The sequence below is a fragment of the Parathielavia appendiculata genome (assembly GCF_033297405.1).
Source record: "Parathielavia appendiculata strain CBS 731.68 unplaced genomic scaffold N657scaffold_8, whole genome shotgun sequence".
Taxonomy (NCBI): Eukaryota; Fungi; Ascomycota; class Sordariomycetes; order Sordariales; family Chaetomiaceae; genus Parathielavia; species Parathielavia appendiculata.
The window spans coordinates 67,015-94,490 of NW_026944227.1; the positions used below are offsets into that span (position 1 = coordinate 67,015).

Genomic DNA, 27,476 nt, shown 5'->3' on the forward strand with positions numbered 1-27,476 from the left:
CCTCCTGACTTTTCTTGGTGCGATCTGCAGATCCACCTTTTACTGTGTACACAAGCCCCGCTGAACCTCAACGCAGCGCTTCTTTCAACGCGATGTCAGACGCGTCGGTTATTTGACGCTTTCTTCTCCCAATCCACAAGTGCCAGTCCACGAAACTGCCATCACCGAGAACTCAGCTCAACTCGGCTAAACTATTTTCTTGCTAATTGCACAGTGTAACTCTTTCTTGGCTTTCGATTGCTGTATACGGATACTGTGTGACGCGCTTCAACCGCACTCTCTGCAACCCAAACCCAAACTCTGCTTCCGTAGATCGCGCAATTCGTCCCGGTCTAATTACTATTCAGCCTACCCTAGCTTTATCCTGCTCTTTGTCTGCTCCCAGAGGCCTAATATGCCCCGGAGCCACCTTCCCTACACGTTGATATGCAACACCAACCCTCTTCCCATCATCTTCATGGCCGTCTTGATCATCTCTCCCCTCCTCAGCCTGGCGACCCTGGTCTTGACGCCGACTCTACCGCCTCTTCTGCTTTTCATTATGTCAGTGGTCGTCATGAGTCCTACTCTGACCAAGGTATGCCACGCGTCTAGCACTGTGTCTTTCCCGTTACATTCCTAGGAACCGCGCTTCGCGCCGCCGCGCGTGTCCGAGATTGCTAACTTTATGCGCTGCCAGACATTGAGCTTGTTCACGAGATCGTCACCCTCGGTGAATCCCTATATCCAGCCCTCCCGGAGCGCGAGCGTCTTCCGACGAATGCGCTGTTCCTCGCCGCCGAGGAAGTCCTTCCCCGATATGGTTACGACCCCGAAGACACTCCATCCCACATCGCCCGGCTCATCTTTAAGATTGGAGGGCGGCGATCCGGGGACAGGCTCAGCGACAAGTTCAAGGCCGTCCTAGGAGGACTCGGCATTCAACTTGAATTCGTCCCAAGCAGTAGACCCGAATCCCGCGCCTCACTTGCCCTTAGCTCGACCCACACTAGCGATTACTCCTTCGCCCAACCACCACTATGCCCTCGACGCGAACGCAGTCGCGAAGAAGAAAAAGCCGTTGCGGTTAGAAACCGAGCATATTCCAAGGCCAACCCCCCCCCGCGTTCTCCATCCAGTCCTCGATTGCCGCCTCTCCCGGCATCCCAGCAGCCCGATGCCGCGGCCCCTGTTCTGGTGGAAGTTGACATTGAAGGACTGGAAGTAAAGCTTCAGCATGTGAGGATGCAGGAAGACCGGGAACTTGTTAAAGAGGTTTTCAGCGTCTGGCGTGCAATCGCCTGCCAGACAAAGCGGGCGAACGACGAGCTGAGATCCGTTGCCGTGGAGTATGATAACAACGATCTTCTCGGCGAGGTGCTGGATATGTGGAACGAGGCAGCTGCCGCTGTGGAACGTCTGAGGCGCCAGGCCGAGGAGGCTGCCAGGCACGAGGCCTACGTTGCAAAGATGGAAAGGCGTGCCACCAGGGTCTACGAGATCTTCACCATTCGCACCGTGTTGGCGGAGTGGCAAGAGCAAGCTCGGGAGGAAATCGACCGAACAGCCGTGGCGCGCCGGCATCTTGTACGCAAGCGAGCATTCGAGGGCTGGCACGCGCAGCACGTCGAAGACGAGGCCAATGTCAGGAACTTCATCCTGCGAAACGCCTTCCAACTATGGAGCCAGGTTGCTCTCCATCACGAAGTCCGCCATGGAGTCGCTGCGCAATGGCATCAGCAGCAGCTTTGCAAAGATGCCCTGCACACGATGTGGCATGAAACCAGAGAACGTCTTGCCGACGAGTTTTATGCCGTTGGTCTCGCTGGACAATGTCTGGATACCTGGGTCGACAAAGCACGCGAAACCCAGGAGGAGTACCAGGTGGCTATTGCGCTGGACGAGAGACTTGTGCTTGACGAGGCCGTTAATATCTGGCTCGAAGAGGTCGATGCACAGCATTATCATGCGTACGATTGCACGCGACAGTGGTTGATCCAGGGCTGCCGCAGAGACCTGGACTACTGGCAGGAGCAAGCCAGGCTCTCAGCACTGCTGAAGCAGCACAACGCCAAGCAGGAACAGGAGACCAAACGTCAGGCCCTGGCAACCTGGCATAACGTCTATAAAGATGTGAAACACCGCACTGCTGCCGCCGACGGCTTTCTGCTGAAGGAGCCCGTCGACCATTGGGAGCGCGAGATGAAGCTCAAACTGTTCATTGAACGCGATGAGTACGAGACCAAAGCCGCCGTCCTCGAGCACTGGGCGCTCGAGGAGAAACTTGCTTGGTACAAAGTGCATTTGGAAACGAGGACTAAACGACAGGCACTCAACGCCCTTTTGGCTGCTGCCCGGCGAGTCCGTGGCGAGCGAGAAAGACACGAACAGGAGGCGGATTACGCCCACTCATATTACACCCAAACCGGGGTCGTCGATACCTGGCTCGCGGAAACCGATCAGATGTGGAAGCACTGGGTGAACGCTAACATTGTGAATCTCTACCGCACGACCCGGCCGTGCATCGACCATTGGCGAGAGCAGTGTCACCGAAACCGGGCTCGCGACGGCTATTACCGAAGAAAGGCGGACAGGCAAAGGGCGATGTCACTTGTGGGTGGCGTGCTCGACAAATGGCCGGCCGTCGCCGAGACAGCTCGGAGAGAGCGGATGTTGACCTCGTTGCGGCAGTTCCGACGTCAATACAAAGTCGAGTTGGCACGGGAGTGTCTAGGTAAATGGTTGGATGCCACTGTTGATGCCTTCGATGCGCACGACGACGCTCGCCAGACAAACTTGCACTACAAGCGGGAGGACCTGAACGACTGCCTCGACCTGTGGAGCCGTGCGGCGAGGAGATCCCAGAACATCCAGCAGATCGCCGCAGCCGCCGAACTGGAAGTCTACTGCGGCAAATGGCTGGCGCAACTCCAGGACACAAAGGAGAACATGCAAGACGCCGTCGAATACGACGCGGAACAGACCCGCAAGCGCTGCTGGGACATGTGGGAGTACCAGATGCTGCAGAACGAGGGAAAGCGCCACCTCGCCTCGACGCTACAGGAGAAGAACGAACGACGCGTGTGTCGCCGCGTCCTCACCGAGTGGCACCAGAAGGCCGTCCCGGAAGCGGAGGCACGGTACAGTTTCAACCCGCGAATGAGCAGCAGCCTTGCGGCACGCCGCAGCGTCCGCCAGCAACTTGCGCGGACGACGACGATGACAGCGGGGGCTTCCACAACAGGAGGAAGCTTCTACACGGCAAGCCAGCTGGCTGTTCTCCACCGCCCACGGAATGAGACTACTCCGTCCCGCTTCTCATCATCCGAGCAGCAGGTCGGGCTTGGGCCCATGCCCGAGTTTGATGAGGAACCATTGGTCCCAGACCCGGATGACCCGGGGTTTATGAGCACGCCGACCAAGTGGACGGGCAGCACTAGAATGCTGGGAGTATTTGGTGGGAGAGGCACGGCGACGACGTCGACGCCGAGTGCGATCTTGCCGAGCCCGTATGAACGCGAATTGAGAAGGCAGTATGGCGGGCCGAATCGGGTTGTTGGGTTTGCGGATATCTATGAGGAGTCGGCGGAGGAGCTGTATCAATGATGTTTTGCCTTAACCTCGGGTGCTTTGGTCCGGGTTTATTACAGCACGGGGAAACGGGGTTGTTTGTGCGCATGGCTGTCGGCGTTTTCTATGGGCGTTGTAAAAGGGGCTGGTTGAATGGGTTTGTGTTGGGGTCATTGGCGGTTGGATATACCCAAGACTTGCATAACGTTTTTTAGGCGTTTTGAATTGGTTGAGGAGGGTGTTTACTCGGACTCGATAGACATGGCTCAATGGCATATGATTCAGTACGAAGCGATGATGGTCTCAATACCAGCTGTGTTGCTGTTTCGGGTGAATGGCTGTCCTTGAGCGAGATTAAAACTCGCGAGTAGGTTGAAACAGGTAAAAACCGAAGGAGAAGAAGGTCATCACTTGAGTACTCTCGTTTTGGCTTTGCAAGGCAGGTCAACAACCGGTGCTTCGCGCAGAAAAGTGGGCGGCCAACGGGTAAGGAACCTGCCTTGTTACATACGCAAACATCATCCATCCATCACCAGTTTTGAGGTCTTCCCAGGTTGGAGCGAGAAAGTCGAGGGCACGGGGTCCAGTGCTCCATTTTTGAATTTTTAGCGAAGTCGAGCCCAATCGAATATGGAAAGCGGTCAATTTCTGCCATCCAGCACCATTTTGCAAAACCCACACACAGCGCACATTTTATTTTTCGCCCTCCAAGATCACGGCGATCAGAGTCAACCTCCTTGTCCTCCGTCGGCATAATCAATCACAATGGCCAAGGTCAGCGCAAGTGAGTGCTGTCATCCAAATCAATTCAATCATCGCGTACGAAATATGAAACTTACAACATGTCTGCAGACGTTTCGTCCTCGAGGCGCAAGTCTCGCAAGGCTCACTTCAGCGCGCCCTCGAGCGTCCGCCGCAACATCATGAGCGCTCCGCTCAGCAAGGAGCTCCGTGAGAAGTACAACGTACGTTCTTGTTGCCGTCGCATCGCATTTCGAGCCCTCGATCAAGCTAACCTTCTCCCTCCGCAGGTCCGGAGCATGCCTATCCGCAAGGACGACGAGGTTCAGATTGTCCGCGGCCTGAACAAGGACAAGGAGGGCAAAGTCACGTCGGTGTACCGCCTCAAATACGTCATCCACGTCGAGCGCGTCACCCGCGAGAAGGCCACCGGCCAGAGCGTGCCCCTCGGCATCCACCCCAGCAACGTGGTCATCACCAAGCTCAAGCTCGACAAGGACCGCGAGAACATCCTTGAGCGCATCAAGGCCGGCCGCGAGCAGGCTATCAAGGCCAGGGGCAAGAACAAGGCTTGAAATGCCTGAGCCGGCGTTAGGGGAATGAACAAAAAAAATGCGTGATGACAAATGGGAACAACCTCGGTTCGACCCCGACGACGAAGACAGATACCCCCTCCTACTCTGTCTCTCGTCTAAGGTACACCTGGTCGGCGCTGGCGTCTTGGTGGCATCGGTTCTCACTTGCACGTTTTTGGCAGCTGTATTGGCTGCACACATGACATGGCGGCACAGGACAGACCCCGGGATCTAGATGCAGAATCAACGAATCGAGACATTTGTTCTCAATGGCCATTTCACTATGCCAGTCGCTCTGCGCTCGCTGTGAAATGCTCCATGGGAGGTTCTCCCGAAGCCTACGCCTCTTGCAGCATTTGCAGAGGCTCCAGACTGCCGTTGACCTTATGTGTGTTTATGCCTTGTGTATGTGACTAACATCCACAGGAGTATCAATATCGGAGCCACAGGAGCATCAGTCGTAGATGACGGAACAGATCGAGGTTGGGCTTGATTTTCACCCATTGATGCCTTGCAAAAGGTAGGTATATCAACCGCTAGGATATCTCCGCGTTAACCACTAGACCGATGGTTCTCGAGGTATACGACTGGCGAAGAACGAACCCAGCATGGGAAATCACCAGTTTCCCATTGCTCTCGTCAGCAGACTTCCACGGAGATTTCTCGATGAGAATGGAGGTTTGATGGCGAGGCACATTTCAGCCTTATCTGGCATTCTCAGAGTAGGCAGGCGTTTACTCCCGGCTTTCGTAGCATATGGAGTAGTGAATACAGGTGTCTTGGACATTCGAGAGAGCGAGATGTGTTCAGTCACAGCAAGGCAATGCATGTTGTTGGCAGTGAAGTGAGCTTTTGGATGCTGAGTGGTACAGGGATCAGCTGAGGGGCCAGGGCGAAGGAGGACCATGCGGGCTGTCGAGACTCCGAACATTATTTCTTATTTCTCACTTCCATTTCCCATTCATTGCTCATGCTGGCGACATTCTAGAATGTCGACTGGAAACGGAAAAGAGAAAGAGATTTGGCGGCTCCTCTGATTTGCACCTTTCATCAGCCGGTGTGATGCCATTCGCTCAGGGGATTTGTTTGGCGGATGGCAGGGTAAAATGCGTTGCTAGGGACGCCAATTGACAGCGCATGCAGGGAACAGCTCCCTATGCGCCCTCCTCATTCGACCACCTCAACGACCGTCCCGACCTTTGACACGCGCCACTCAATTCTGCCAATCCAGTAACTGGCATTTGCGACTAGGTTCGGGCATTCGGGCTCCCTCCAAGGGCATGCATCGTCCATTATCGCCCGTCATTGATAAGCTCGAACCATCCCACTCCGACCAGGTGCGGCGCCCAAAGCTTGCGGTGATCGAACACCCATCGTCGACCCCGCCGTGATAGCTACAGCGAGTCACCGGCGAAATGTCCTTCTTCTTTGGGAGAACACGCGCAAGAACGAACACCGTAGATCTGGCAAAGCAGGCGAGAGAGCATGTCACGAAACTGGAGGGACCACAGGGGGCCGCAAAGGTAGGTAAACACGCGGGGCACAGCATTTGAATCCCTTCCGTGCAATCTCAGCTGACTTGCAGCGGCCTAGGCGGACGAGCTTGCAAAGGTGCTTGCCCAAATGAAGCAAGTCCTGCAGGGCACACATGGTGCGTCTAGTTGGCCCATGAGTCTCTTGCAAACCCACACTCCGACTTCCTGCGCTCGCTGACCCCGTTTCGTTCGTTTTCCCAACTAGAAGCCGAGCCGAACCCGGAGCAAATCTACCAATTGGTGACGGGCATAATCGAAGAAGACCTCCTCTACCTCCTCGCCGTCCACCTCCACCGCCTCCCCTTCGAGTCGCGCAAGGACACCCAGGTCATCTTCTCGTACGTGTTTCGCTTCCGGCCGCCAACGGGACCCCAGAAGCCCGAGCCCTTCGCGCTGGCGCACGTCGTCGAGAGGAGGCCGCAGGTGCTGGTGGAGCTGTGCCGGGGGTACGATCACAAGGAGAGCGCGACACCCGCAGGGACGGTGCTGAGGGAGGTGCTCAAGAACGAGGCCGCGGCCGCCGTGATACTGTACGATGACGGAGAGGAACAGGGGTCGAGTTATCGGGGCGTGGGCGGGATCAACCCGGACCGGCCACAGAGTGGGAGGGGGGTGTTTTGGAGCTTCTTCGACTGGATCGATAAGAGCTCGTTTGAGGTCAGCGCGGATGCGTTTACGACCTTCAGGGTGAGCCGACATGGTATATCTCAGATGGTTGGTTTGCTGGGAGAGCTGACATATATTTGGTGTCTAGGAACTCATCACCAAGCACAAAGAATTGGTCCCGCGGTATCTGGCGGCCAACTTCGACCTCTTCTTCGACCGGTACAACAGTGTACTGGTTCAATCCAACAGCTACGTGACCAAGCGACAATCGATTAAGCTGCTGGGCGAGATCCTGCTCGACCGCGCCAACTACAACATCATGACGGCCTACGTCGACCGCGGCGAGCACCTCAAGATTGTCATGAACCTGCTGCGCGACGACCGCAAGATGGTGCAGTACGAAGGGTTTCATGTGTTCAAGGTGTTCGTCGCCAACCCTCACAAGTCGGTGCCCGTGCAAAAGATCCTGATTATGAACCGGGACAAATTGCTGCTGTTTCTGAGTCATTTCCTGGAGGATCGGACTGAGGACGAGCAGTTTATTGATGAGAGGGAGTTTCTGATCAAGCAGATTCGGAACTTGCCTCCTGCGCCTGTGCCGCCGCAGCGGTAGGGCGGGTGGCAATGGGGGTTGACTTTGTGTTGTGTGTCAAGGAAAGTAGCAAGGCAAGGCGTTGAGGAGTAATAGAGAGAGGGACGGGTGTAATGGAAGGGTAAGTGTCATCTTCATGGCATCAGCATTGCGAGGGAATAGGGGTACTGTACAAACACTATTATTGCTTACTCTCATCCGGGGATCGCCCGTCTTCAGGGTGCAGATGGATATTCCCATGATCCCTGACCCAGTTGACACTTGGATGTTGCCTTCGCGAGGATGAATACCATTGCTTGGAATAGATTCTATCGGTAACCGTGTGATGCCCAAGGAGATCAGTTGAAGACAAGGCATAGCACCCCTTCCCAGTACCGAAACTCAGCCTTGATTCCCTGCGAGCTTGAGAATTTCAATCTCAGCGACAGGAAAGTCTAAACGTAGATCGTCTCCGGTAACAGATCACCCCAGTAACATGTCTCCTTGGCTTCCAAAACAGGTAAAAATACAAAGAGGAAAAAGGGAAAGAGGAAAATGAGAAAAATTGTAAGAAAGAAAGGGGGAGAAACAGGGAAGGAAAGCTCTTGGAAAGAGATTGCAATTGTCTCCATTTCGCAGTGCATCTTTTGCTCACCAGCAGAGGTTGTACACCCCTACCCGCGAATTTGCAAAACGGGAAAGGTAGCAAAATGCCAAATCAAAAAGAGCGAAGAACAAATAGAGCAACGGATACCGGGCTACGAAAATCCCCAGAACCGTCCTGTCATTGCTCCGGTCCTTCAAGCGCAGCCGACTCTCTCATCAAAAATCGTGGTGAGGGCTACCGATCAGTCCCTGAATCCTCACATTCCCCCGACCCTTCATGTCGAAAAGCATTCGCCTGCCTGTGTCGCTTGGGGTAATGCTGGCCCTGTCTCCCGGCATCCTCCTGGACGGTGGTGAGCGTTGAGCGTCGAGCGTCAGGGAGCATGTGTTCAACACTCATATTCGGTGTTCATGCACATGATCAAGATCCAATCCAACCAGCGCATCGGCGTTCTCAGCAGGGCTTCTCCCTTCGGTTGTCGGCGGCGGTCAAGTTGGTTCCCCTGCGGAGTGAACTCGACCGTGTTGGTGATGAGGGCTAAACTCAAGCCCGTGTGCGAAAAGCGCTCAATTACGGGCGTGGCGGGTGCGTCTTTTCTAGTGGCTCGATACTGTTCGTGCTGGTGGTTTGGCACTGTTGGGGGACTCGGTGTAGCTGGACTGTGGATCGAGGGTTCGGCTCGACGATGGTTGGCTCGTCGTCATTTCCACCCTGCTTGGTTTCTCAATTGGTGAGCTGGGAAACGGCGTTGGTGGTGCTGGGCTCGCTGGCAATGTCAAGAACAGGCACTGAGGTTAGCAATTCCGCCATAGGTGAATGTGGTGCCGGGATTGCTTCTGAGATTGGAGCAGTCTGAGAGTTGTCAAGCGTGTGGGACCTCTGAGATTGTCGCTGATGGTAGAAATCTCAGGGCCTTTCAGTTGCTCGGGGCGACCATGAAACCTAACACTATGTGTCTCGTTGACTGGACTCATATCTGAGGCTTCTTCAGCGTTTAGAGAACAGACTTGAGGCTGGGCTTGCGCCACCAGGGGAGCGTTGTGCGAGTCGTCACCTCTCATGTTGCGTTTCCTCCCTTCTCTCGTCTGATCTTTCACCCGGGTCCCCATCCGGCTGCATCCGCGGAAGTTCGGCCTGCGGTGGAACAGGTCTCAAAAGGGCAATCTCAACCTCGTCGTCGTCGTTGCCAGCAAGATGGCCGATCTGTGGTCCTAGACACACTATGTTGAGCGGATTCGGCTCCTCAGCGTTGTCATTGTTGTTGCCACTCAAATTAGGCTTCTCGCCTGGACTTCCACCCGAATTCCCAACCGGCGACCGCTGCGGAAGTTCGGTTTGTGATTAAACAAGCCTCAGAAGAGCGATCTCGACCTCGCCACCGTCATTGCCAGCAAGATGTCCGACCCGCTGTCTGGGAAGTTCGGGTTGTGGTAAAATAGGCCTCAGAAGGGCGTTCTCGAAGTGATCATTGTCGTTACCAACAAGATGGCCGACCTGCTGCTTGAGAGCAGATTCACGACGCGGAGCTCGTCTGGCTGAGCCAGGGCGCAGTGGAAGGTCCTGTCTGGGACGTGCTATGTTGGGCGGGTTCGGTTCCTGCTCTGCCTTCTCGATGCCAGACTTCAGCGTTCTCAAGACTGGGCGTAGTGTGTTAGCTCGGTGCCGCTCGTCTGACGGCTGGCAATCGCTTTCTGGGCTATCCGCGAGGGCAAGAAGGAGGTTGTCGGCGATGTCTGGAGCAGCTTCCATGGCGAGCGGCGTTTGGGGTTGGGATTCGAATATCCGCGAAAGTCCCACTCCTGTTTGTTCAAGTAAGCTTGGTTGGTCGTTAGATACAAACGAATTTGACAGAAGACGTCTTCCTTGGAGCTTGCAGTTTCAGAAGAGAATCGGAGGAATGAGGTTCTGGGATGGAAAAGGAAGCCGTTTTATGAAAAGGTGATAGAATGGTTGAACTGCGGTTCCACGTGAAGATTGGCGAGCCTACCCATGCCATCGCTGACGGATCGCAGACTCGGGTTAGAAGGTTTGGGAAAATGATGAGTTTATTTCCTTCCTACCTGGTCAAAGCAAAAGCCAGAGGTCCATAAAGAAACGCAACAGGCAATGGCTGGTGGTTTTGAGGAGAGCTATGGGGCCTACCCGCATGGTAATGGGTTGTTTGTGGTACGAAGAATGGTCTCAGGGTTTGTTTTCAACGCCCGCTTTCAAATCCCTCCCAGGAACGGGTACGAGACGTTGGTCCCAAGAGAGATTCAATCGTCAGGAATGTCTCGCTTGCTCTCGCTGCAGCCGAGTTGTCTCTTTTTTGAGGAAATACGGTGATGATTCTTTCAGGGGCTCAAAAACTTCTCCATCGAATCAGTAATAGAACCCAGGTGATGATAAGGACGTACATGTCATGACAATGCGTCGTCCAGATCAATTCCGTACTCGGTATCAACCTCAACCCCCTCCCATTGGCTCGTCTGGCTCGTCCAGCTCATCGGAACAAACCCCTTCGAACGTCTCCCCCGAACAAGAGAGGGGCCACATGCCGCCAACGCCCGACTCATTATCCCGTTCCCAGCAATCCTCGAGTTTAAGGACGCAAGTCGTCTTGAAATACGTCTCAAAGTGAGAAGGAAACCTCCACGATTTCTCGGACCCCTTCCTGACGCAAAGGCCGGTCAAGGCATCCCAGACATGCACCTCTCCCGGGCAGACCAGATGTACCATCTCCGCTCGCCTGGGCTCCGCTATGTCCTTCACCAGCCGCCTCATCTCCCTTCGCACCTCATCCAGCGGATCTTTCCACTCCTGCCAATCCCCACAAGAACATTTCCGACTCATGTTCAGCTTGGGGTTACTCCTCGACACCTTGCCCAAGTACAGACTCAATCTTAACTCCCGCAGCGTAACCGGTCCCTCCCCATCCGGCACCGGCCGCAGCGCCAGGGCACAGATACTCCGCAGCCTCAACCGCAGGCTCGTCAACCGCGACAGCAGGGGCCGAACATATTCACAGAAATGATGCACCGCCACGGCCCCGTCGTCGTCGTTGTCGTCGTCGTCGGTCACGTCGGTGCCGCACAGGTCCAAATCCATGGCCGTGACGTGCGTCAGCACGCCGCTGAGATAGGGCTCCAGGCTGCGCAGGGTCAGGTAGTTACCCGGCAGTGGGTCGGCGAGCCAGTCGCGGTTCGGCCAGCGCGCTGCGAAGCGCACTTCCCGCAGCTCGCGGAAGTCGAGCAGCATGAGGCTGAAGCGGGCTAGGTTGGCAGGCGTGTTGAAGCACAGCATGTTGGCGGTTGTTGTTGTTGTTGTTGCTGCGCGTACTTCTGGTGGTGGTGGTCGTGCTGCTGCTCTTGCTGGTAATGGAGGATGATGACGACCACTGGCAGGGGGTGCGAGGCCGTCGAGCACAATGGTGACGAAGCGCAGCGTCTTGCGCAACTGGTCGCGCGCCTTGTCTAGAGACTTGGACCTGAGGTGGACCAGGCGGCTGATGATGCGCGGGGTGAACTCGATGCGCGGGTAGAAGATGGGGAAGGCGAGGCTGTACCAGCGCTTGGAGAGGGTTAGGCGGCGAAGGTCTTTTTGGAAGAAGGATGCCGGGAGGTGCTCGATAATCATGAGCCAGATCTCGGCGGGGAGGTGCTGCACGGCTGTGTGATCCATATTGGCTGGTGTTACTCGAGGTCGACGGGCTCCTGGCCGACACGAACCGTGGGATGCTGGGAAGGGGGACGCGGGGGGCAGGTTGGTTATATCACCTTGAGACCGACCGTGCGGCTTATCAATGACCCAGGAAATACGGATACCTTGAAGGAAGTGGTCGTCGGAGGACCCTTCCGGCCGTCTTGAATTGATCTTAAGCCAACGGACTGTGCAGCCATTGCGGTCCGAGCAGGCAGGCTGTGCCAAATAACGACCAAAGCTTTGGCATTTGAACGAGCCAATCTCGGACTGCCCACGGCAGTTATTCCCTGCGGGGCCCTCAGCCACAGCTGGGCGACCGACTTCTGCATGGCGATACTGCTGATGAATGAAGTTCTTTCCTCACTGGTGCCCCACGTCGAGCTGAGTGAGACTTCAGGGTCGAATGACGACGACGGGCGACGTTCCCGAAATGCCTAAGTCCTGTTCGAATCGGGACGGGTACTGGTGGACCCACTGCATTTCGGCAGTAGATGCTCCACTGAAAAGCCGGGAAGCCGACGCCGACAAGGCTGACTCAGTGGGCCGTGATGATCCTTGTTGAATTGAATCAACTTTCCACTTCTTTCACCATGAGCGAGACAGACATGAGGATTGACCCATCACGAGCATCTGCTCTCCTCTCGCATTTGCAGAGCGTCAATGAGAGGATAGCCGCAGTGGCCAAAGGCCGCGCCGTGAGTTTCTCTCAAACCTCCCGTCATACCTTAGACTTGAGTCTAACCTGCACATCCAGGTAAGGCTGGTGGCCGTTTCAAAACTCAAGCCCGCGAATGACATTCTCGCCCTCCATGAATCCCCCGCCCGGCAGCTGCACTTTGGTGAGAACTACGCCCAAGAGCTGGCCCAAAAAGCCGAGCTGCTGCCCCGGACGATCCAGTGGCACTTTATCGGAGGTCTTCAGTCAGGTATGAGTTTTGCCAAACTTCAAACGGCGAGCCTCGCGTCCCGTAACCACTGACACGACGACACACAGGCCGCTGCAAAGACCTCGCCAAGATCCCGAACCTCTGGTGCGTGTCCAGCGTCGACAACCTCAAGAAGGCGCAGCTGCTCGACAAGTACCGGGGCGAGAAGATCAAGGCCAACCCGGCCACGCACAAACTCAACGTGCACGTCCAGGTGAACACATCGGGCGAGGAGTCCAAGTCCGGGTGCGCGCCGGGAGACGAGGTCGTGTCGCTCTGCCGGGCCATCGTCAACGACTGCCCCCACCTGCACCTGCTGGGTCTGATGACCATCGGCGCCATTGCCCGGAGCGTGGCGACCACGGCCGAGAACGAGAATGATGATTTCAGGCTGCTGAGGGAGCAGCGGGATCTTGTGGTCAAGGAGCTGGGTCTAGACACGGTGCTGGAGCTGAGCATGGGCATGAGCGAGGATTTTGAGGGCGCCATTGTTATGGGCAGCGGGGAGGTGAGGGTCGGGAGTACCATTTTTGGGCAGCGGCCGGCTAAGTCTGAGGCCAAAATAGTGACATGATAGGGATAGGCGTTGGATCAGTGCAAAATCAATTACCGAGTGGGCTCGTGGATGAGTCGAGTGTGAGTTCGAGGTGCTGGAGATGTCTGGGCACTGAACGCTTGGGCCCCCAAGGCTAGTTATGCGCAGTGACGTTCAGTTCCCAAGCTTAGACTTGAGAGCGCACCCGCGAAGCCTTCTCGCCCTTTATATACAAATCCTGCATGCCACAACTACAGCGAAGTGGCCGCCTTGTCGCCGTAATGGTGGCAAGGTGGCTGCGCCGCAACAATTCTGGGCTGGACTGGGTCTCCCCGGGTCAGCCCAGTTCGAACCCCACGCGATGCAAGACCTCCGGGTTTTTGTAGCTAACCAACCAACTCTACGTCTTGAGTTTACTATCTAATAGTAAGAATACAACAACAGCTCAATCGTAATGTTTTGTAATAGCAAGTTTAGGATATTGCATCCCTACCCAACTCCTTAGATGCGATGGCCTGTCCTTGCTCGGCTAAGCTTCCCCGCGGCCCAGAGGTGTGTATGGAGGTGCTACAGATCTTGTAACCGCACATCACGAGTTCTTTTCTGTTCTTTCTTCTTGTTCAATTTTTCCTTTGTCCTTTAAATTTTTTCTTTTTCCTTTTTTTCTTCTCTTTTCGTTGGACCCCCTTTCAGTGCACAAGGGTCGACGAAGTACTGGTACAAGTACCTACCTAAGAGCTGAAGTGGAAGTTAGGTGACAGCGGAACTTCATACCAGGAGGTAACGCGGCGGGTGCTCCCGCACCCTCGCTTTGCTTCCATGGTGGGGTAACAACGACCCCCTAGTCGCGCCTGGCGTGTTGCTCGGGAAACCCAAACAATCAACAATGGAGCAAGGCAATAGCAGGCAATTGGCTCGCAAGGGCGCCAACGCAGAGCTCACTTCGACTTCTCCCTCACCCTCGACAGTCTTAACAAGACTCATTATACCCTGCAGAAAAATGTCAGCATTACTTTGACTTGACTTTTTCTTTCCAGATTGGAGTCCGCGACTCGAGGTGAAGCGAGACTTCATCTTTGCCCTGAAGATACCCGCATCGCATATCATCGCATCGCACCACATCATCGCATTCCAGCGATCATTGTCACAATCCGCTCCACTTACCCTCTTGCGGATACCCTCACGCACCAACACACACATAGTCATCGCTGCACAATGCCGCCCATAGAGAGGGATGCCCCTCGTGAGCTTGACAGACCATTGAGACACCAACATTCCGCTTCCATCGATCATGGCCGCGCCTTGGTTCCCATGTAAGGCTGCTTTTTTCCATTGAACCTCCTCCGCTCGCACGCCACGGTGACCATGTCATGTCGGTTCCCTGGCGCACGCTAATGAAGAACAGGTGGGACAGCTCCGACCCCGAACGGGCTCCTCCTCCGCTCCCTCTGAACCCGCAGTCGCCTGGTGTCTCGCGCACGGGAACGTCGGCTGCCATCCAGACAGCTCATGCCGCCATAGCAGAGAAGGCGCGTGAGAGCGCCGCTTTGGTGCCACATCTACCTAAGCGCATTGCCGACAGGCCCGACACTTCGCCGGAGCGCGCCGCTTTGCGGCCAAACTCCCACCGCCGCATGCAGTCCCTGCAGCCCGCCTCGGTCAAGGACATCAGCCTCATGATTGAGTCGGGTGCTCCTAAATCACCCGAGAAGACGGAGAGGCCAACAACACCCCAGAGGAAGGATACCAGGGACACCTTCATGGAGCCAAAGGAAGACAAGCAGGAACGGTCAACCATTGGCACTCCAACTCCGGGTCCCAGTCTCACTCCCATTATCCGCCCGACTGCTGTGCGTCGGCCTCACCAGAGCATTCTCGGCGAGAACACGCCGCCTCAGTCGGCAACAATGCTTGCCCTCCAGAATATGAGCACCCAAAGCAACAACAGCACGCCGGCCCCCAAGGAACCCGAGACTCCTCTGGCCAATATCACAAACGGCTCCAAGGCGCTGGTCAAGGCACCCGGGTCCCTTGAATCCCTGTCCAACCAGATCCTCACCCTTACCGACATCGCAACCACACTCCAAAAGGAGATGGCGCTGCTCAGCAGACGGAGCCGAGACAATGCGACAGACCTGCTGAGTCTGAAGGAAGCCACCAATTCCCGCGACGAAGATATCCGCAAGAGCCTCCGCGAGCTGATCACAGACGTCAAGACGCGGTCTTCTGCCACCAGGGACCCTTATGGAGGGCCCCTGCTTCTGGAGGGCAGGCACCAGACCTCCTCTCCCACGCAGCTCTCCAAGTCGGCTTCTCGCCCATTCTCATTGCCGCGCATACCTTCCCCCAACAGCTTTGCCGCCTCGTTTGACAGAGAGTCCTTGCTCAGCACACCCTCCCTCATTTCCGATGTCTCCGGTGCGCCATCGCCTGCTACAGTCGCCCTCCTCGAAAAGATCATCAGAGAGATGGGCACCAAGGAGGGTCAGGAGACCCTGCTGCACCGCCTGACAGAGCTTGCTGATAAGCTCTCGGGCATGGCCACTGCTGGAAAGGTTGAGGAACTCACTCGCCTGGTTAAGTCCAGCCAGCAACAAGCCGTCGTCCCTGCCGCAGGTGGAGGCAGGGGCGGCGGCGGCGGGGATGGCGGCGTGCGGGACCGGAATTGGAGTTTTGATGACGACGATGACATGTCGCGGCGGGGCGCACTTGACTTCCTTCATGTTGCGGCTTCGGCTTCGCAGGCCTCGCGGCTGCTCCCAGGTCAAGAAGCCGGCGATTCACGGAGCGCCGACGTTCTCAACGACGATCTCCTGAAGGCCATCCGCAGTGTCAAGGATAGCGTTGCCCAGGGAGGTGGCCTGACCGCCGAAGTCAAGGCGCTCGTCAGGGAGCTCCGCGGTGAGGTTCTTGGCATGGGCCGCGAGATTGGGCGGAGACTGGACGAAGTCGCCGAACAGAACGCGGACAAACCCGAGGCCGTCACAAAGGCCGAGATGACCAGGGTCGTCGAGCAGGGTCTCTCCGAGATGAGCCAGCAGATGAACAACATGTTGCGCGAACACCGCCGCCAGTCGGCTGTCACGATTGCTTCGCGCGAGTCCTCCATCGACTACAAGGAGATTTATAACAGTGTACGGGCCGCCCTCAAGGACACCCAGGCCACCAAGCCCCGCACCGCCGAACTTCGGAGAGAAGACGTCCTTCAGGCTGTCAAGGACGCGTGGGAGAAGTACAAGCCCGAGATCGAGATCCAACAGATTGGCTTGGAACGAGACGAGGTCCTGGCCTGCTTGCAAGAGGGCCTGCGCGCCTATGCGCCGCGCGACGACCGCCAGCCCGGCGCTACCAGAGACGAGGTGTTCCAGGCGGTTGTCGAAGGCCTCAAGCATTATGTGCCTCCCAAGGTCGAGATTCCGGCGACGCTGTCGAGGGACGAGATCCTTGACGCTGTGCGGGAATGCTTGGAAGAGTTCGAGTTTCCCGTCGCGCCGTCTGCCATGGGCGCCGAGATTACCCGCGAGGATATGCTGGACGCTGTTAAGGAAGGCCTCCATTCGTTTGAGTTCCCCGCTCCGCCGCCGCCTCCTCCTGCCGCGAGCTTCGACCTGACTAGGGACGATGTGCTTGATGCCGTCAACGAGGGCCTCCAGTCGTTTGACTTCTCGTCCATATACTCCAACGCGCTGGTCCCGCAGTCGGTATCCAAGGGCGACGTCGCGGATGCTGTCAAGTCCGGGTTCAAGTCGTTCGACCTCTCGGGTGATATCCTGGATGCGGTCAAGGAAGGCCTCGATGCGTTTGATATCCCGGCAAATGTATCGCAGGCGGTTATGCACGCACTGCAATCGTTTGACTTCTCTGCTGCCGTCGTATCCTCCATCCCCCGGCCGGACCTTTCGAGGGTGGATGTGGCGGACGCCGTCAAGGAAGGAATCGAGTGCTTGGATCTCAACAACAGCGTCACGATTGCTGTCAAGCAGGCTTTGAAGGGGTTTGATTTTACGTCGGCCTATTCTTCCGCTCTGGTCCCTCGGAGCGCGGATGTTCCTCTACCTCAACCGGATCTTTCTCGGGTCGATATCGCCAATGCTGTCAAGGAGGGGCTTGCGTCGGTTGACTTGTCTAAGGATGTCACTGATGCCGTGAAAAGGGCGCTGGAAGCCTTGGACTTCTCTGGGTTTTCTTCTGCCTTGGTCGCTCGGCCGGATCTGTCACGTCTTGATGTTGTGGACGCCGTCAAGGAGGGCCTTGACACGGCAGACCTCTCCAGAGACGTCGCAGATGCTGTCAAGCGTGTGCTGGAAGCCTTTGATTTCTCGGCGTCTACCTCTGCCGTCGTGGCTCAGTCGGATCTATCTCGTGTTGACGTTCTCAATGCGGTCCGGGAGGGTCTTGAGTCTTTGGACCTGTCTGCCGGTCTTGGGGACGTTGTCAAGAAGGAGCTTCGCGCATTCGACTTCTCCTCCATCCAGTCGAGCGCTCTCGTCGCGCAGGGGAGCGACAATGACGAAGTCCTTCGGCGTCTCCTGGAGATTAAGGATCTCCTGCAGGCCGAGATCAAGGCCGCTTCGGAAGAAGCTAAACAAAACATCGCGGCCAACGCCCTCGGAACGGAGCAGATTCTCAACGCAACCAAAGACGGGTTTGAGAAGTTGCATCAGGATATCCAAGACTATGCCGACCGCGCAAAGGGTGACTTTGATACGGAGCACGTTGTGGACCAAGTGCTCAATTCTCTGGATAGCTTCCGAGATGACCTGGCTGACCTGGTTACGCGGTCCTCCGAGAGCTCGAAGCTGATGCTGAAGGAGGAGATCGAGTCCCTTCGAGATGCGGTTAACGGGCAATTGGTGCCCGCCCTTCCTCAACCAAGTAACAACAACAAGGAGATCCTGGACGCTCTCCACGACGGGCTCCATGGCCTTCGATCGGAAATTAGCACACGGCCGATCGCGGGTCTCACCGAGATTCTGGACGCATTGCAAGAGGGCCTCGGAGATCTCCGGACCAGCATCAACAACCTTCGTGACAAGCCGGCTGATTTGACGGCCAATGATGAAATTCTCGATGCGCTCAAGGAGGGCTTGGATACCGTTCGGTCTGAGATCGATACCCTCCGTGAGGAGACCAAGAATGACCGCGCGTTGGCAACCATTGACGACACGACGAAGGCTGTTGTGCCTGCTGAGCAGGCGCTGAAGCACGACGACATCAAGAATTTGGAAGTACTCATTACCCAGCTTGGCATCAAGGTCGAGGCCATGGAATCCGTGCCCAAGCCTGCCGTTGCCTCCTTGTCGAAGGAGGATTTGGCTGGGATGGAGAAGACGCTTAACGTTGTTGCTGAGTCGGTCGCCGCGATGCCCAACCGCGAGCCATTCGAGGCTCTGGAGGAGAGTATCCGCAAAATTCAGGAAACGGTCAACGATCTGGCAGCCAAGGAAGCAGCTTCTCCTCCTTCACCGCCTCCGTCAGGCACGGACCCTGCTTCAAGGGACGATGTTGAGGCCATTGAAACCATCCTTCGCAATACCAAAGCCCGTCTGGACGACCTCATGGATGGAGAGCAGGCCGTCCGCAAGGACCATATCGACAACCTGGAGACTGTACTACTCGAGGCGCGGGAGAGCGTCAGTGGTATCGCAAGCCAGCTCGATGGCATCTCGCGCAAGGAGCACATCGAGGCTCTGGAGACGTTGATCCTCGAGACCCGGGAGAGCCTCGGCGGCGTCGCTACGCAAATGGATAGCCTCTCGCGCAAGGAGGACGTCGCGTTGGTCGAGTCGCTCGTCACCCAGGTGGTTGCGGCCTTTGACGAGATGAAGGAGCGCCATGAGAAGGCTCTGGAGGACCCGGAGAAGGTTACCAGATCTGATATCGAAGCTGTGGAAGCGGTTTGTCTTGACACCAAGTCGCTGATTGAGCAAATGCAGAAGGTGGATCTGGTTAGTCTCCCCTCAAAGGAGGATATTGAGGCTCTCGAGACGAGGCTTGAGAATCTCAGGGAGCGGCTTGATTTGCACGCGGATGCCAATGTCAAGGCGTTTGAACAGCGCCAGGCTGAGACTGTTGGGGTCGGTGTGACCGTGACGGAGGTTAAGGCGGCGCTCGAGGAGTTGCAAGCGCTGATGAGGTCGAAGCTAGAGGATGGTGCACGAGGTATTGATTCTATCCACACCATCCTTGACGCCCTCAGCGACAATGTGCGCAAAAACGACAGCATCAGCGACGATGTCAAGGAGGTTCTCGACACGTTGAAGCTCGAGTTTGAGGATTCCAAGACCGGCCTCGTTGGTGTCAAGATCGAGCTGGACGAGAAGGTGCAGACCGCGGCCGACACGCTGCTTGCCAAGCTTGAAGAGCGAATGACGGAGCTGATGACCAAGTACGAAGAACTTCAGCTTATCCAGGACGATCGGGCTACCAAGAGCGAAGCGAGAGACCTCGAGATGGAGGCCGCGGTTAGCGGCACCAAGGCCATCGCCGAGGAGCTCAAGTCCCTGGTCGACACCCTGGGCACGGCTGTCACCGACTCAATGGAGAAAATGGAGGAGGCTTCCAAGACTGTTTTCGAAAGGGTTGAGGACCTGGTCAACAAGTCGGACGAGAATCACGCCGACACTAGGGCGGAGCACCAGCTCACCCGGGAGCAGGTGCAGGAGGCCATCGGCAAGGTGGAGGGTCTTCAGGGGCAGGTGGCCGAGTACCAGCCCAAAATCCTTGAGACGGTTCAGGAGGTCATGTTGGCCCTGGCGCAGCATTATGAGCACCTCAGGAGCTCGACCATGGCGATCCAGGAGCGGGTGGAGCACCCGTTGCTTCCTCCACCACCCGAGAAGTACGACGACACGGCGGTTATCGAAAAGCTTGACGCTCTGGTGGGCCACACCCGAGTGGCTGATAAGGCCTTTGAGCATTTGGAGACTCTCGACCAGGTCCACGCCCAAGTCAAGGCCACTGCGGCGGAGCTCGCCACGTTCCTTGCTGCCCAGACACAGCGCATTGCTGATGAGCATGAGGACCGGGAAAAGACACTGCAGGAGACGACGATCGCCCTGGAGCGCCGCCGGGAAGAGAAGGAACAGGTCGAGGCTCTCGTTGCAGCGCTGCGTGAGGAGGAGGCGCGTCTGAAAGAGTCGATTACGGTTACTCTTCCTGAGGAGCAGAGCAAAATTACCGAGCAGTTCCTGGCGAATCTGGTGGCCGAGGAGTCCCGGCTCAAGGAGGCGACTAGTCGGCTGCTTGAAGAACAAGCGCAGCTCAAGGAGACCTTCTTGGCGAACCTCAAGGAGGAACAGGCGCGGCTCATGGAGACGAACGTTGCCCTCAAAGAGGAACAGGACCAGATGAAGGAGGCTTTCCTAGTTAACCTCAAGGAGGAGCAAGCACGGCTTATGGAGACGAATGTGGCTTTGAAGGAGGAACAGGATATGCTGAAGGAGACATTCATGGCCAATTTGCGGGATGAAGAAGCCCGGCTCAAGGAACTGAATGACGGTTTGCGGGATGAACAGCAAGCTCTCAAGGACACCTTCCTTACCAACCTCAGGGAGGAGGAAGCGCTCCTGAAGGAGGTGAATGCTGGCCTGCGCGAGGAACAGGAGCGGCTCAGGGAGACGTTCCTTGCCAGTTTCAAAGAGGAAGAGCAGCGGCTGCGCGAGGCCAATGAGGCTTTGAGGCGAGAGCAGGAGCAGATCAAGACGACGCTGAAGGAGGAACAGGAGCGGTTCAAGGTGGAGCTGCTGGCGAACTTGATGGAGGAGGAGGCTCGACTTAAGGAATCTCATGCTGCGTTGAGGGAAGAGCAGGAGCTGCTGCGCGCCAATTTTCTGGGCACTCTCCGGGAGGAGGAGGACCGCGTCAGGGATAGTCTGGGCTCGCTGCGCGCGGAGCAGGAGAATCTCAGTCGGCAAAAGACGCGTCTCACGGCCGACCTGTCATCGCTTGATACCGCGCTGCGGTTGAGGCGGGAGGAACTCCACGATATGGAAGCGCGCGCCGAGAGTCTGGAGAGGAGGATCCTGGAGGGCGTCATGGACCATTCCAGGGTGTTGCTCATGGCCAAGACGAACCGCGCGGCTGGTCTTCCGAACAGTGTGCGTGACTCGATGAGCCGCAAGAGGGTGTCTTCTTCGACTCACAAATCGGCTGCTGCCGCTGAGGCTGGTACTGGTGCAGCTTTGAGCGGCGGCGCCAACAATGAAAAGCCCCGCAGCGCTATCAAGATGGCCATGTCGGCGCGAAGCAAGGCAAGCAACAGCGTGCTAAACGGCACCCCGTCGTCGTCGGCGTCGAATCGGAGGATTCTGTCGTTAAGCCAAATCACGCACAATGTACCTGCCGGCGGCATGAAGCGGAGCCAGAGCGTTAGGACCGCGGGCGGGCCTGCTGCAAGAGGGTTGAGGAAGAGTAGCTGGGCGCCTGCCATCCCTGCTGCTGCTGGTGCTGGTGCTGGTGCTGGCAAGGGGTATGGTGATCTTGGGAGCGGGCTGGGGTCGAGCGAGGACAAGGAGAATGTTGACTCCATGGGCATGGATCTGAGAGAGGGGGATGAGGATGCGTACAACAACTACAACAATGAGCGCGAGATGGAGGAAGAGCAGCAGCCGGCGCTCAGCCCATCGGTGGATGATATCGCTGTCTTAGAGGGGGATGCCAACACCGCAGCTGTCTCTGGTGGCAACGACCTCCCTGAGGAGCTGGCTGATGATGACAACAATGAAGAGGACCGGTTCAGCGACCTAGGAGACGAGGCTGATGGTTTTAAAGAGGAGGAGGAGGATGTGAGGCGTCTGCGGCGGTCGAGCCACGGCACGACCGTGGTCACGCCTGCGGCCGATGACGACGAACATGATGATGAGCTTCGGGAAGAGGGGGGGTGGTCTGAGCACGAGGGTGGTCGTGAGGATGATGGTGTGGACGATGCGGCGAGTGACTGGACGGAGAGTGTTGTTGGGAGGGAGGGTGATGATGTGGGCGGGATGGGGATGGAGATGGAAGGGAGTGTACCTGTCGCTGCGGCGAGTTGAGCCCTCTGATATGGGGTGTCGATGGGTTGGATGAGACATGGGAGCATGAACAGGTATACATGACGTGGCAGGGCCGTTCTCTCTTCCGTTGGTTTCTTATGTTGTTATGATCATAACGACTTTGTTTGAGTAGTAGTTCGTTACGCTGGGCGCTGTTGGGATACGAGTATGGTATGCTGGTTTGATGGCGATGCGCAGGATGAAGTGATCTGTTCTGTATGGATAGCTCTCTAATCATGAACATGGATAGTTTTGGTTGCAGCTCCCTACTCTTCATACATTGCAACAAGTGCTAGGCTGATGACTTAACTACTACACATCATGTACATACAAATTGAGATCAGAATGTATCCCTGTCAAACTAACACCGACGCTTCGGCCCAATCTTCTCCCTGCCATCCATCCACGGCCGCAGCACCTCGGGGATGGTCACAGCCATCTCGCTCTCGTCCCACCCGTTTTCCAAGATAGCCGCCAGGACGCGCGGCACGGCCAGCGCCGTCCCGTTGACGGTCCACGGATATACCAGCTTGCCGCTGGCCAGCTTGACGCGCGTGGCGAGCCGGCGCGTCTGGTAGTCGGTGCAGATGCTCGCGCTCGTCACCTCGCCCCAGCCGTCGTTGCGGTCGCGGCGCGAGGGGAAAAAGGCCTCGATGTCGCACTTGCGCACGGCCGACGCGCCCAAGTCGGCCGTCGGCATCTCGAGCACCCGGCAGTGCAGCCCCAACGAGCCCAGCAGTTCGGTCTGCAGGTCGATCATCTCGTCAAAGATGTCCGAGGTGGCGTCGTGGTCCGGCGGCGTCCACGCGAAGAGCTCGACCTTGGTGAACTCGTGCACGCGGTACAGGCCCTTGGTCTCGCCGCCGCGGGCGCCCGCCTCGGCGCGGTAGCAGCGCGAGGCGGCCACGCGTTTTAGCGGTAGGTCGGGCTCGTCCAGGATCGTGTCGGCTTTCATGCCCGCGAGCGGAATCTCGGCCGTGCCCGCGAGGCAGAGCTCGGGCTTGCCGCGCGCGGCGTCGTCGGCGGCCTGGGAGATGGTGTAGATTTGGGTCTCGCCGTGGGCGTCGCGCGGCTGGAAGCCGCAGGCGCCGGCGATGTGCGAGTAGACCATGCTCGGCGGCGAGACTTGGCGCCAGCCGGCGCGGGTGGCGGCCGCAAGGGCGTAGCTGACGAGGGCCTGCTCGAGCTGGGCGGCTTCGTCCAGCAGAACGTACCAGCCCCATCCCGAGGTAGAGGCGGCGCCGGCGAAGTCGAGGATGCCCAGCTCGGCGCCGATGTGGACGTGGGAGCGCCATACACGGTCGGAGAGAGCCGGGCCGGGCTCCGGGTGGTCGTTGATGTAGCTGAGCACGAGGGGCTCGTCGCCGCGCGGGGTGACGTCGCTGGTGAGGTTGGGGATGGCCAGCGCGAGGCGTTGCATCTCGGCGGCGAGGGACGACTCGGCTTCTTCGATTGCGCCGAGGTCGGCCTTGATCTTGCGGGCTTCTTCGAGAAGCTGTTCGCGGGACATGGAGCGGAACACGGCGGCTTCCTCTTCGTCGGCATCGTCGCCGCTCGTCCTCCCTGGGTTGGCGAGCTGGCCGCGGAGGAGGTTACCTCGCTCGCGCAAGCCGCGGGCCTCGCGCTGCTTGGCCTGCCATTGGGTAAACAGATCGTTGATGCGGGCTGGGTACGAGGCGGCGGCGTGGTAGTTGCGCTCGCGGCAGTTCTGGGCGTAGAGGTCTGGGTTTTGGCGGATGTGCTTGAGGTCGAGGGCGGCCTTGGGCGCTGTGGCTGGTAATCGGACAGGGGCCGGCTGCTGATGCTCTGGGGTAATGGGCGGGTCTTGCGGAAGGGCGCGCGTGCTATGGTAAGAGGCTAATGGTGTTGTCTGGGGTTTCCGCAGGCGACAGCGGGTCGAAACGGTAGGGCGTTGTCGCGACGTTTGCACGAGGCACCGCAGGTATGTAAATGGCCTGCCTGCCCCGGAAAGGGGGGGCCTCATTGTCGGTATATTGGCTGCCGAAACTCAATATATGGTGCCTGGGAAGCTTGCAACCAGTCTGAGGCGGTTAGAGATTGGCAATTCCTTGTCGAATGGTAAGGTATATGGTCCAAACTTCGGGCGCGAAACTGACCTGACGATCGCGAGGTGGGTCAACCTTTGATGTCCCCGAAGCCAAAGCTTCGCTGCAATGGGAGCTATGGCTATCTTAGGCTTGGCACGATCGGATTGCGGCTTCGAAACTTCTTGGCCTCGACCTCGATGTCCTTGTACCCTAGTTTTGTACAATACAAGTATAATACAGTCCCGTCCTTGTCGGCCGAGTCTTCCAATGTAAGAAGCGAAGCCCATGTACGTTACGCTACGTTAGCTACGTGAGTGATGGTTGGGACGATGGGAGCAAGCAAAGTTACAATTCTCGCGACATTTCTCAATGTAGAAATCTGCTGGTCTCTTTTCCCAAAATACCCTCCCTAAGACCCATGACCACTCAAGGTACCCGTCTACCTCAACGCCGATGCATGTACATAACTTATAGTGACACATGGAATGATAAAACCCACATGCAGCGCATTACCAAATTCAGTTGCTTCACCATTCCACGAAACACCATCCCACTTTACCCTCCCTGCCCCCTCAGCAGCAGCAAAGACATATCCGCCCGTCGTTCCGTTGTCCGACCAACACGTTTGCCTGGCTGCTTGGATCCCAGACAAGACAACAACCCAACAAACCAATCCCAGAGGTCTTGATCAAAGCCAAAAATATACTCAATCATGACGATCTAACCACCGATCCCAAACCCTTCCCCCCGCCCACTTCCCCTTTCCCTTCCCCTCTTTGTTTGCCTTAGTACTCTTCCTCTCAGACCCCATCCCACCCGCATACCGCGCCTCCTCCTCCTCCCACTTCCTTCTCTCCACCTGCTTGCGGGCCAAATACGCGCGCGCAAAGCGCCAGGCCTCGGTGTCAGCCAGGTTCCAGGCCTCGACGGCGTCGCGGAGGACGAGGTCTTCACTTGACGCTTCTTTCGTCTTCGACTTTGGACTTTTGGAGGTTCTTCCTGAGAGCACGATGGTTTGGGCACGCGCGAAGAGGTCTGGTTCGAGAGCGAGGTCTACTTTTGAAGGGACGGGGCCATCTTTTTCGGTGTGAATGGGCATAGGCATAACAGTGCTGGGGGCGTTGTCTATTTTGGGGGTGGTGGTCTTGCCGCCGGTGTTGGTGGTGGTGGCGGTGGTGTCCTTGTCGGTGGTGACGTCTTTGTCGGTGTCGGTGTCGGTTGTGGCTTGTTGGTTAGATGGATCAACGTAAGTTGCGCGGTCGGGCAGGGCAAAGCCAAAGTGCCAATCTATGTCGTCGGGCACGGGCTGCTCGGCGAGGAGCCAGAGGGAGCGGTATGCGCCGCCCTTGGTGGAGCCTTTTCCCTTTTCTCTGGCCTCGGCAGTGCTGCCGTCCTCGTCGGAGGCGACAGCTTCCTTGAAGCGGAGCAGACGTGGCGTGGTGGACATGGAGTCCTTGAAGAGGGAGGACGTCAGGGCGATTATCCAAGCGTCGCGTGGAGAGAAGCGGCGGATCCACGGCACGGAGAGCTGGGGTTTGAGGTAGTTCAGGGTGGATGTGGTGTATGGGTGCGGGACGGTGCCAATCGTGTAGAGCGTGCTGGACTCGGAGTAGGAAGAAGGGGTGGTGATCTTCATGGGCTTGGAGTCGTCGCAAGAACGGCATTTGGGACGATTCGGAGGGCAGGAATTGGGGAGGGGTGTCTCCGGACAGTGGGCTAGTCGTTGGGCCAGCTCGTAGGCGGGTATGATAATGTGGGTAGTGTGGTGCGGCAGAGGCTTGACCACGGCGATGCCATCGGTGAAGATATCTTGCCAAGTGAGGTGCAGATGGGAACTGATAAGCTGCGCGAGGCTCTTGAGCCCCGCTGACTGAGAGGCCGTGAGAGCATCACCCACTTGGGGATACAGTTTTTCGATCTGACGCGCCGAGTAGTAGGCCAAGGACTTCGGTGCATCATCAACGGTGAATGGGTCCTCCTTCTTAGGCGATTGAACTGCCGCCACCACGTCCGCGGCCGCCTTCATCTCGGGGCTGGCCATGGCGGCCTTAACGACCGCAGCCACTTCACCTTTGGATCCCACAAACAGGCCATCATCTAGGCCAGTGAAGCGCGTCAGCTTCGGAAACTCGCCGCGGCGGAGGTATGTCAACAGAGGGTCGTCGTGCGGGCCCATAGGAAACAAGCGGTGGTGGGCAAGCACTCCGTCGCCCATATTCTCCCACGCCAGCCAGCGCATCAGGTCCGTCTTGAGCTCTGGGTTCATATCCTCCAGCCTCTGCAGTTCGTCGTACAGCGGGTTGTTCATGGCCTCTGCCGGGCTGAGAATGATGGGCTTGAAGCCCTGCGCCCACCACGCACGGCGCCATGCCAGCAGCAGGTCGCTCTCGGCGTCCTTGGTCGGCTGGTCCTTGTCCAAGGTGTTGTCGTAGTAGCAGTAAATGGGGGTGCGCGGCTTGAGCACTGGCAGCAGGGCCCTGTTCTCGTCGAGGGTGACGGAGCTGCTGAAGGGCATCAACAGCCAGTTCCAGTCGGCGTACCATACCGAGTCGCCGTCCGTGTCGCTCTTCTGGATCGCTGGCGGATGCGACGGTTGCTTGAATGGGTTGAGCTTGTTCATCCACGGGCTCTTGAGGGATTTCGGTATGGAGAACCTGCGGCCGGCGGCTTGTAGGCTTGAACTCGCGTGGATGGAGCCCGGGAGGGTGAAGAGGAGGCTGAAGACGGCGAAGAGGGCGAGGCTGACGAGGAGGAATGAGATGTGGCGGGTGCCCAGCCGGGGCACGGGGCGGCCACAGACGACGTACTGCTTCGGCATCGTGTCGAGTCAATGGCAGAATCGCGATGCGGGCGTCGAGTCAAGTCAGAGCAGCAGCTAACTCGGAAGACGATGGTCGGTGCCAAAGAGGCCAGGATCAGGCAGTGACGGAGAAGGTATGGAAACGAGCGTAAGTAAACAACCTCGATTTGAGAGTTGACTAAAGCATTGTTGATGTCTATTCTCTAGGTTAGCCACATTTCCGTTACCTCATGGCGGAGAGGCCAAGGTTGTTCAAGTCGGTGGTGGTGA

The 27,476-nt window shown here is 57.3% G+C and overlaps 9 protein-coding genes across 9 annotated transcripts; 5 read left to right on the plus strand and 4 right to left on the minus strand.

Moving 5' to 3' along the window:
* Window positions 1–58: 58 nt before the first annotated feature.
* Window positions 59–3,830, plus strand: N657DRAFT_620383 (Sfi1-domain-containing protein). The gene is made up of 2 exons (XM_062790586.1): window positions 59–577; window positions 680–3,830. The coding sequence occupies exons 1-2, from the start codon at window positions 427–429 to the stop codon at window positions 3,583–3,585; spliced, it is 3,057 nt and encodes a 1,018-aa protein (XP_062646306.1). The 5' UTR covers window positions 59–426; the 3' UTR covers window positions 3,586–3,830.
* A 484-nt stretch (window positions 3,831–4,314) lies between these two features.
* On the plus strand, window positions 4,315–4,865 carry N657DRAFT_656693 (ribosomal protein L24; the record flags this gene model as incomplete). The annotated part of the gene is made up of 3 exons (XM_062794729.1): window positions 4,315–4,333; window positions 4,402–4,514; window positions 4,581–4,865. The coding sequence occupies 3 exons, from the start codon at window positions 4,315–4,317 to the stop codon at window positions 4,863–4,865; spliced, it is 417 nt and encodes a 138-aa protein (XP_062646307.1).
* Window positions 4,866–5,997: 1,132 nt separating this feature from the next.
* On the plus strand, window positions 5,998–7,876 carry N657DRAFT_466368 (Mo25-like protein). The gene is made up of 4 exons (XM_062787514.1): window positions 5,998–6,388; window positions 6,459–6,516; window positions 6,606–7,087; window positions 7,155–7,876. The coding sequence occupies exons 1-4, from the start codon at window positions 6,281–6,283 to the stop codon at window positions 7,617–7,619; spliced, it is 1,113 nt and encodes a 370-aa protein (XP_062646308.1). The 5' UTR covers window positions 5,998–6,280; the 3' UTR covers window positions 7,620–7,876.
* Window positions 7,877–9,234: 1,358 nt separating this feature from the next.
* On the minus strand, window positions 9,235–9,933 carry N657DRAFT_634596 (uncharacterized protein; the record flags this gene model as incomplete). Its single annotated transcript, XM_062791290.1, has 2 exons — window positions 9,235–9,504; window positions 9,556–9,933. The coding sequence occupies 2 exons, from the start codon at window positions 9,931–9,933 to the stop codon at window positions 9,235–9,237; spliced, it is 648 nt and encodes a 215-aa protein (XP_062646309.1).
* Window positions 9,934–10,629: 696 nt separating this feature from the next.
* N657DRAFT_575048 (uncharacterized protein) lies at window positions 10,630–11,844 on the minus strand (the record flags this gene model as incomplete). The annotated part of the gene is made up of 2 exons (XM_062789076.1): window positions 10,630–11,492; window positions 11,562–11,844. 2 exons carry the CDS (start codon window positions 11,842–11,844, stop codon window positions 10,630–10,632), a joined length of 1,146 nt encoding a protein of 381 aa, XP_062646310.1.
* A 611-nt stretch (window positions 11,845–12,455) lies between these two features.
* Window positions 12,456–13,365, plus strand: N657DRAFT_656696 (uncharacterized protein; the record flags this gene model as incomplete). Its single annotated transcript, XM_062794730.1, has 3 exons — window positions 12,456–12,560; window positions 12,620–12,791; window positions 12,860–13,365. 3 exons carry the CDS (start codon window positions 12,456–12,458, stop codon window positions 13,363–13,365), a joined length of 783 nt encoding a protein of 260 aa, XP_062646311.1.
* A 928-nt stretch (window positions 13,366–14,293) lies between these two features.
* On the plus strand, window positions 14,294–22,620 carry N657DRAFT_691058 (uncharacterized protein). The gene is made up of 2 exons (XM_062797083.1): window positions 14,294–14,639; window positions 14,732–22,620. Exons 1-2 carry the CDS (start codon window positions 14,542–14,544, stop codon window positions 22,356–22,358), a joined length of 7,725 nt encoding a protein of 2,574 aa, XP_062646312.1. The 5' UTR covers window positions 14,294–14,541; the 3' UTR covers window positions 22,359–22,620.
* N657DRAFT_646252 (seryl-tRNA synthetase) lies at window positions 22,611–24,490 on the minus strand. The gene has a single exon (XM_062793087.1). The coding sequence runs from the start codon at window positions 24,340–24,342 to the stop codon at window positions 22,720–22,722; it is 1,623 nt and encodes a 540-aa protein (XP_062646313.1). The 5' UTR covers window positions 24,343–24,490; the 3' UTR covers window positions 22,611–22,719.
* Window positions 24,491–24,785: 295 nt separating this feature from the next.
* Window positions 24,786–27,224, minus strand: N657DRAFT_598109 (uncharacterized protein; the record flags this gene model as incomplete). The annotated part of the gene is made up of 3 exons (XM_062790036.1): window positions 24,786–25,382; window positions 25,416–25,550; window positions 25,653–27,224. The coding sequence occupies 3 exons, from the start codon at window positions 27,222–27,224 to the stop codon at window positions 25,113–25,115; spliced, it is 1,977 nt and encodes a 658-aa protein (XP_062646314.1). The 3' UTR covers window positions 24,786–25,112.
* Between the last annotated feature and the right edge of the window lie 252 nt (window positions 27,225–27,476).

Bases quoted from the DNA above. Each gene is read 5' to 3' on its own strand.
- N657DRAFT_620383 (XM_062790586.1), top strand. From the start codon at position 427: ATGCAACACCAACCCTCTTCCCATCATCTTCATGGCCGTCTTGATCAT. The intron at 578-679 runs GTATGCCACGCG...ATGCGCTGCCAG, and splicing joins TGAGTCCTACTCTGACCAAG to ACATTGAGCTTGTTCACGAG.
- N657DRAFT_466368 (XM_062787514.1), top strand. From the start codon at position 6,281: ATGTCCTTCTTCTTTGGGAGAACACGCGCAAGAACGAACACCGTAGAT. The intron at 6,389-6,458 runs GTAGGTAAACAC...GCAGCGGCCTAG, and splicing joins GACCACAGGGGGCCGCAAAG to GCGGACGAGCTTGCAAAGGT. The intron at 6,517-6,605 runs GTGCGTCTAGTT...TTTCCCAACTAG, and splicing joins AGTCCTGCAGGGCACACATG to AAGCCGAGCCGAACCCGGAG.
- N657DRAFT_691058 (XM_062797083.1), top strand. From the start codon at position 14,542: ATGCCGCCCATAGAGAGGGATGCCCCTCGTGAGCTTGACAGACCATTG. The intron at 14,640-14,731 runs GTAAGGCTGCTT...AATGAAGAACAG, and splicing joins GGCCGCGCCTTGGTTCCCAT to GTGGGACAGCTCCGACCCCG.
- N657DRAFT_646252 (XM_062793087.1), bottom strand. From the start codon at position 24,342: ATGAGGCCCCCCCTTTCCGGGGCAGGCAGGCCATTTACATACCTGCGG.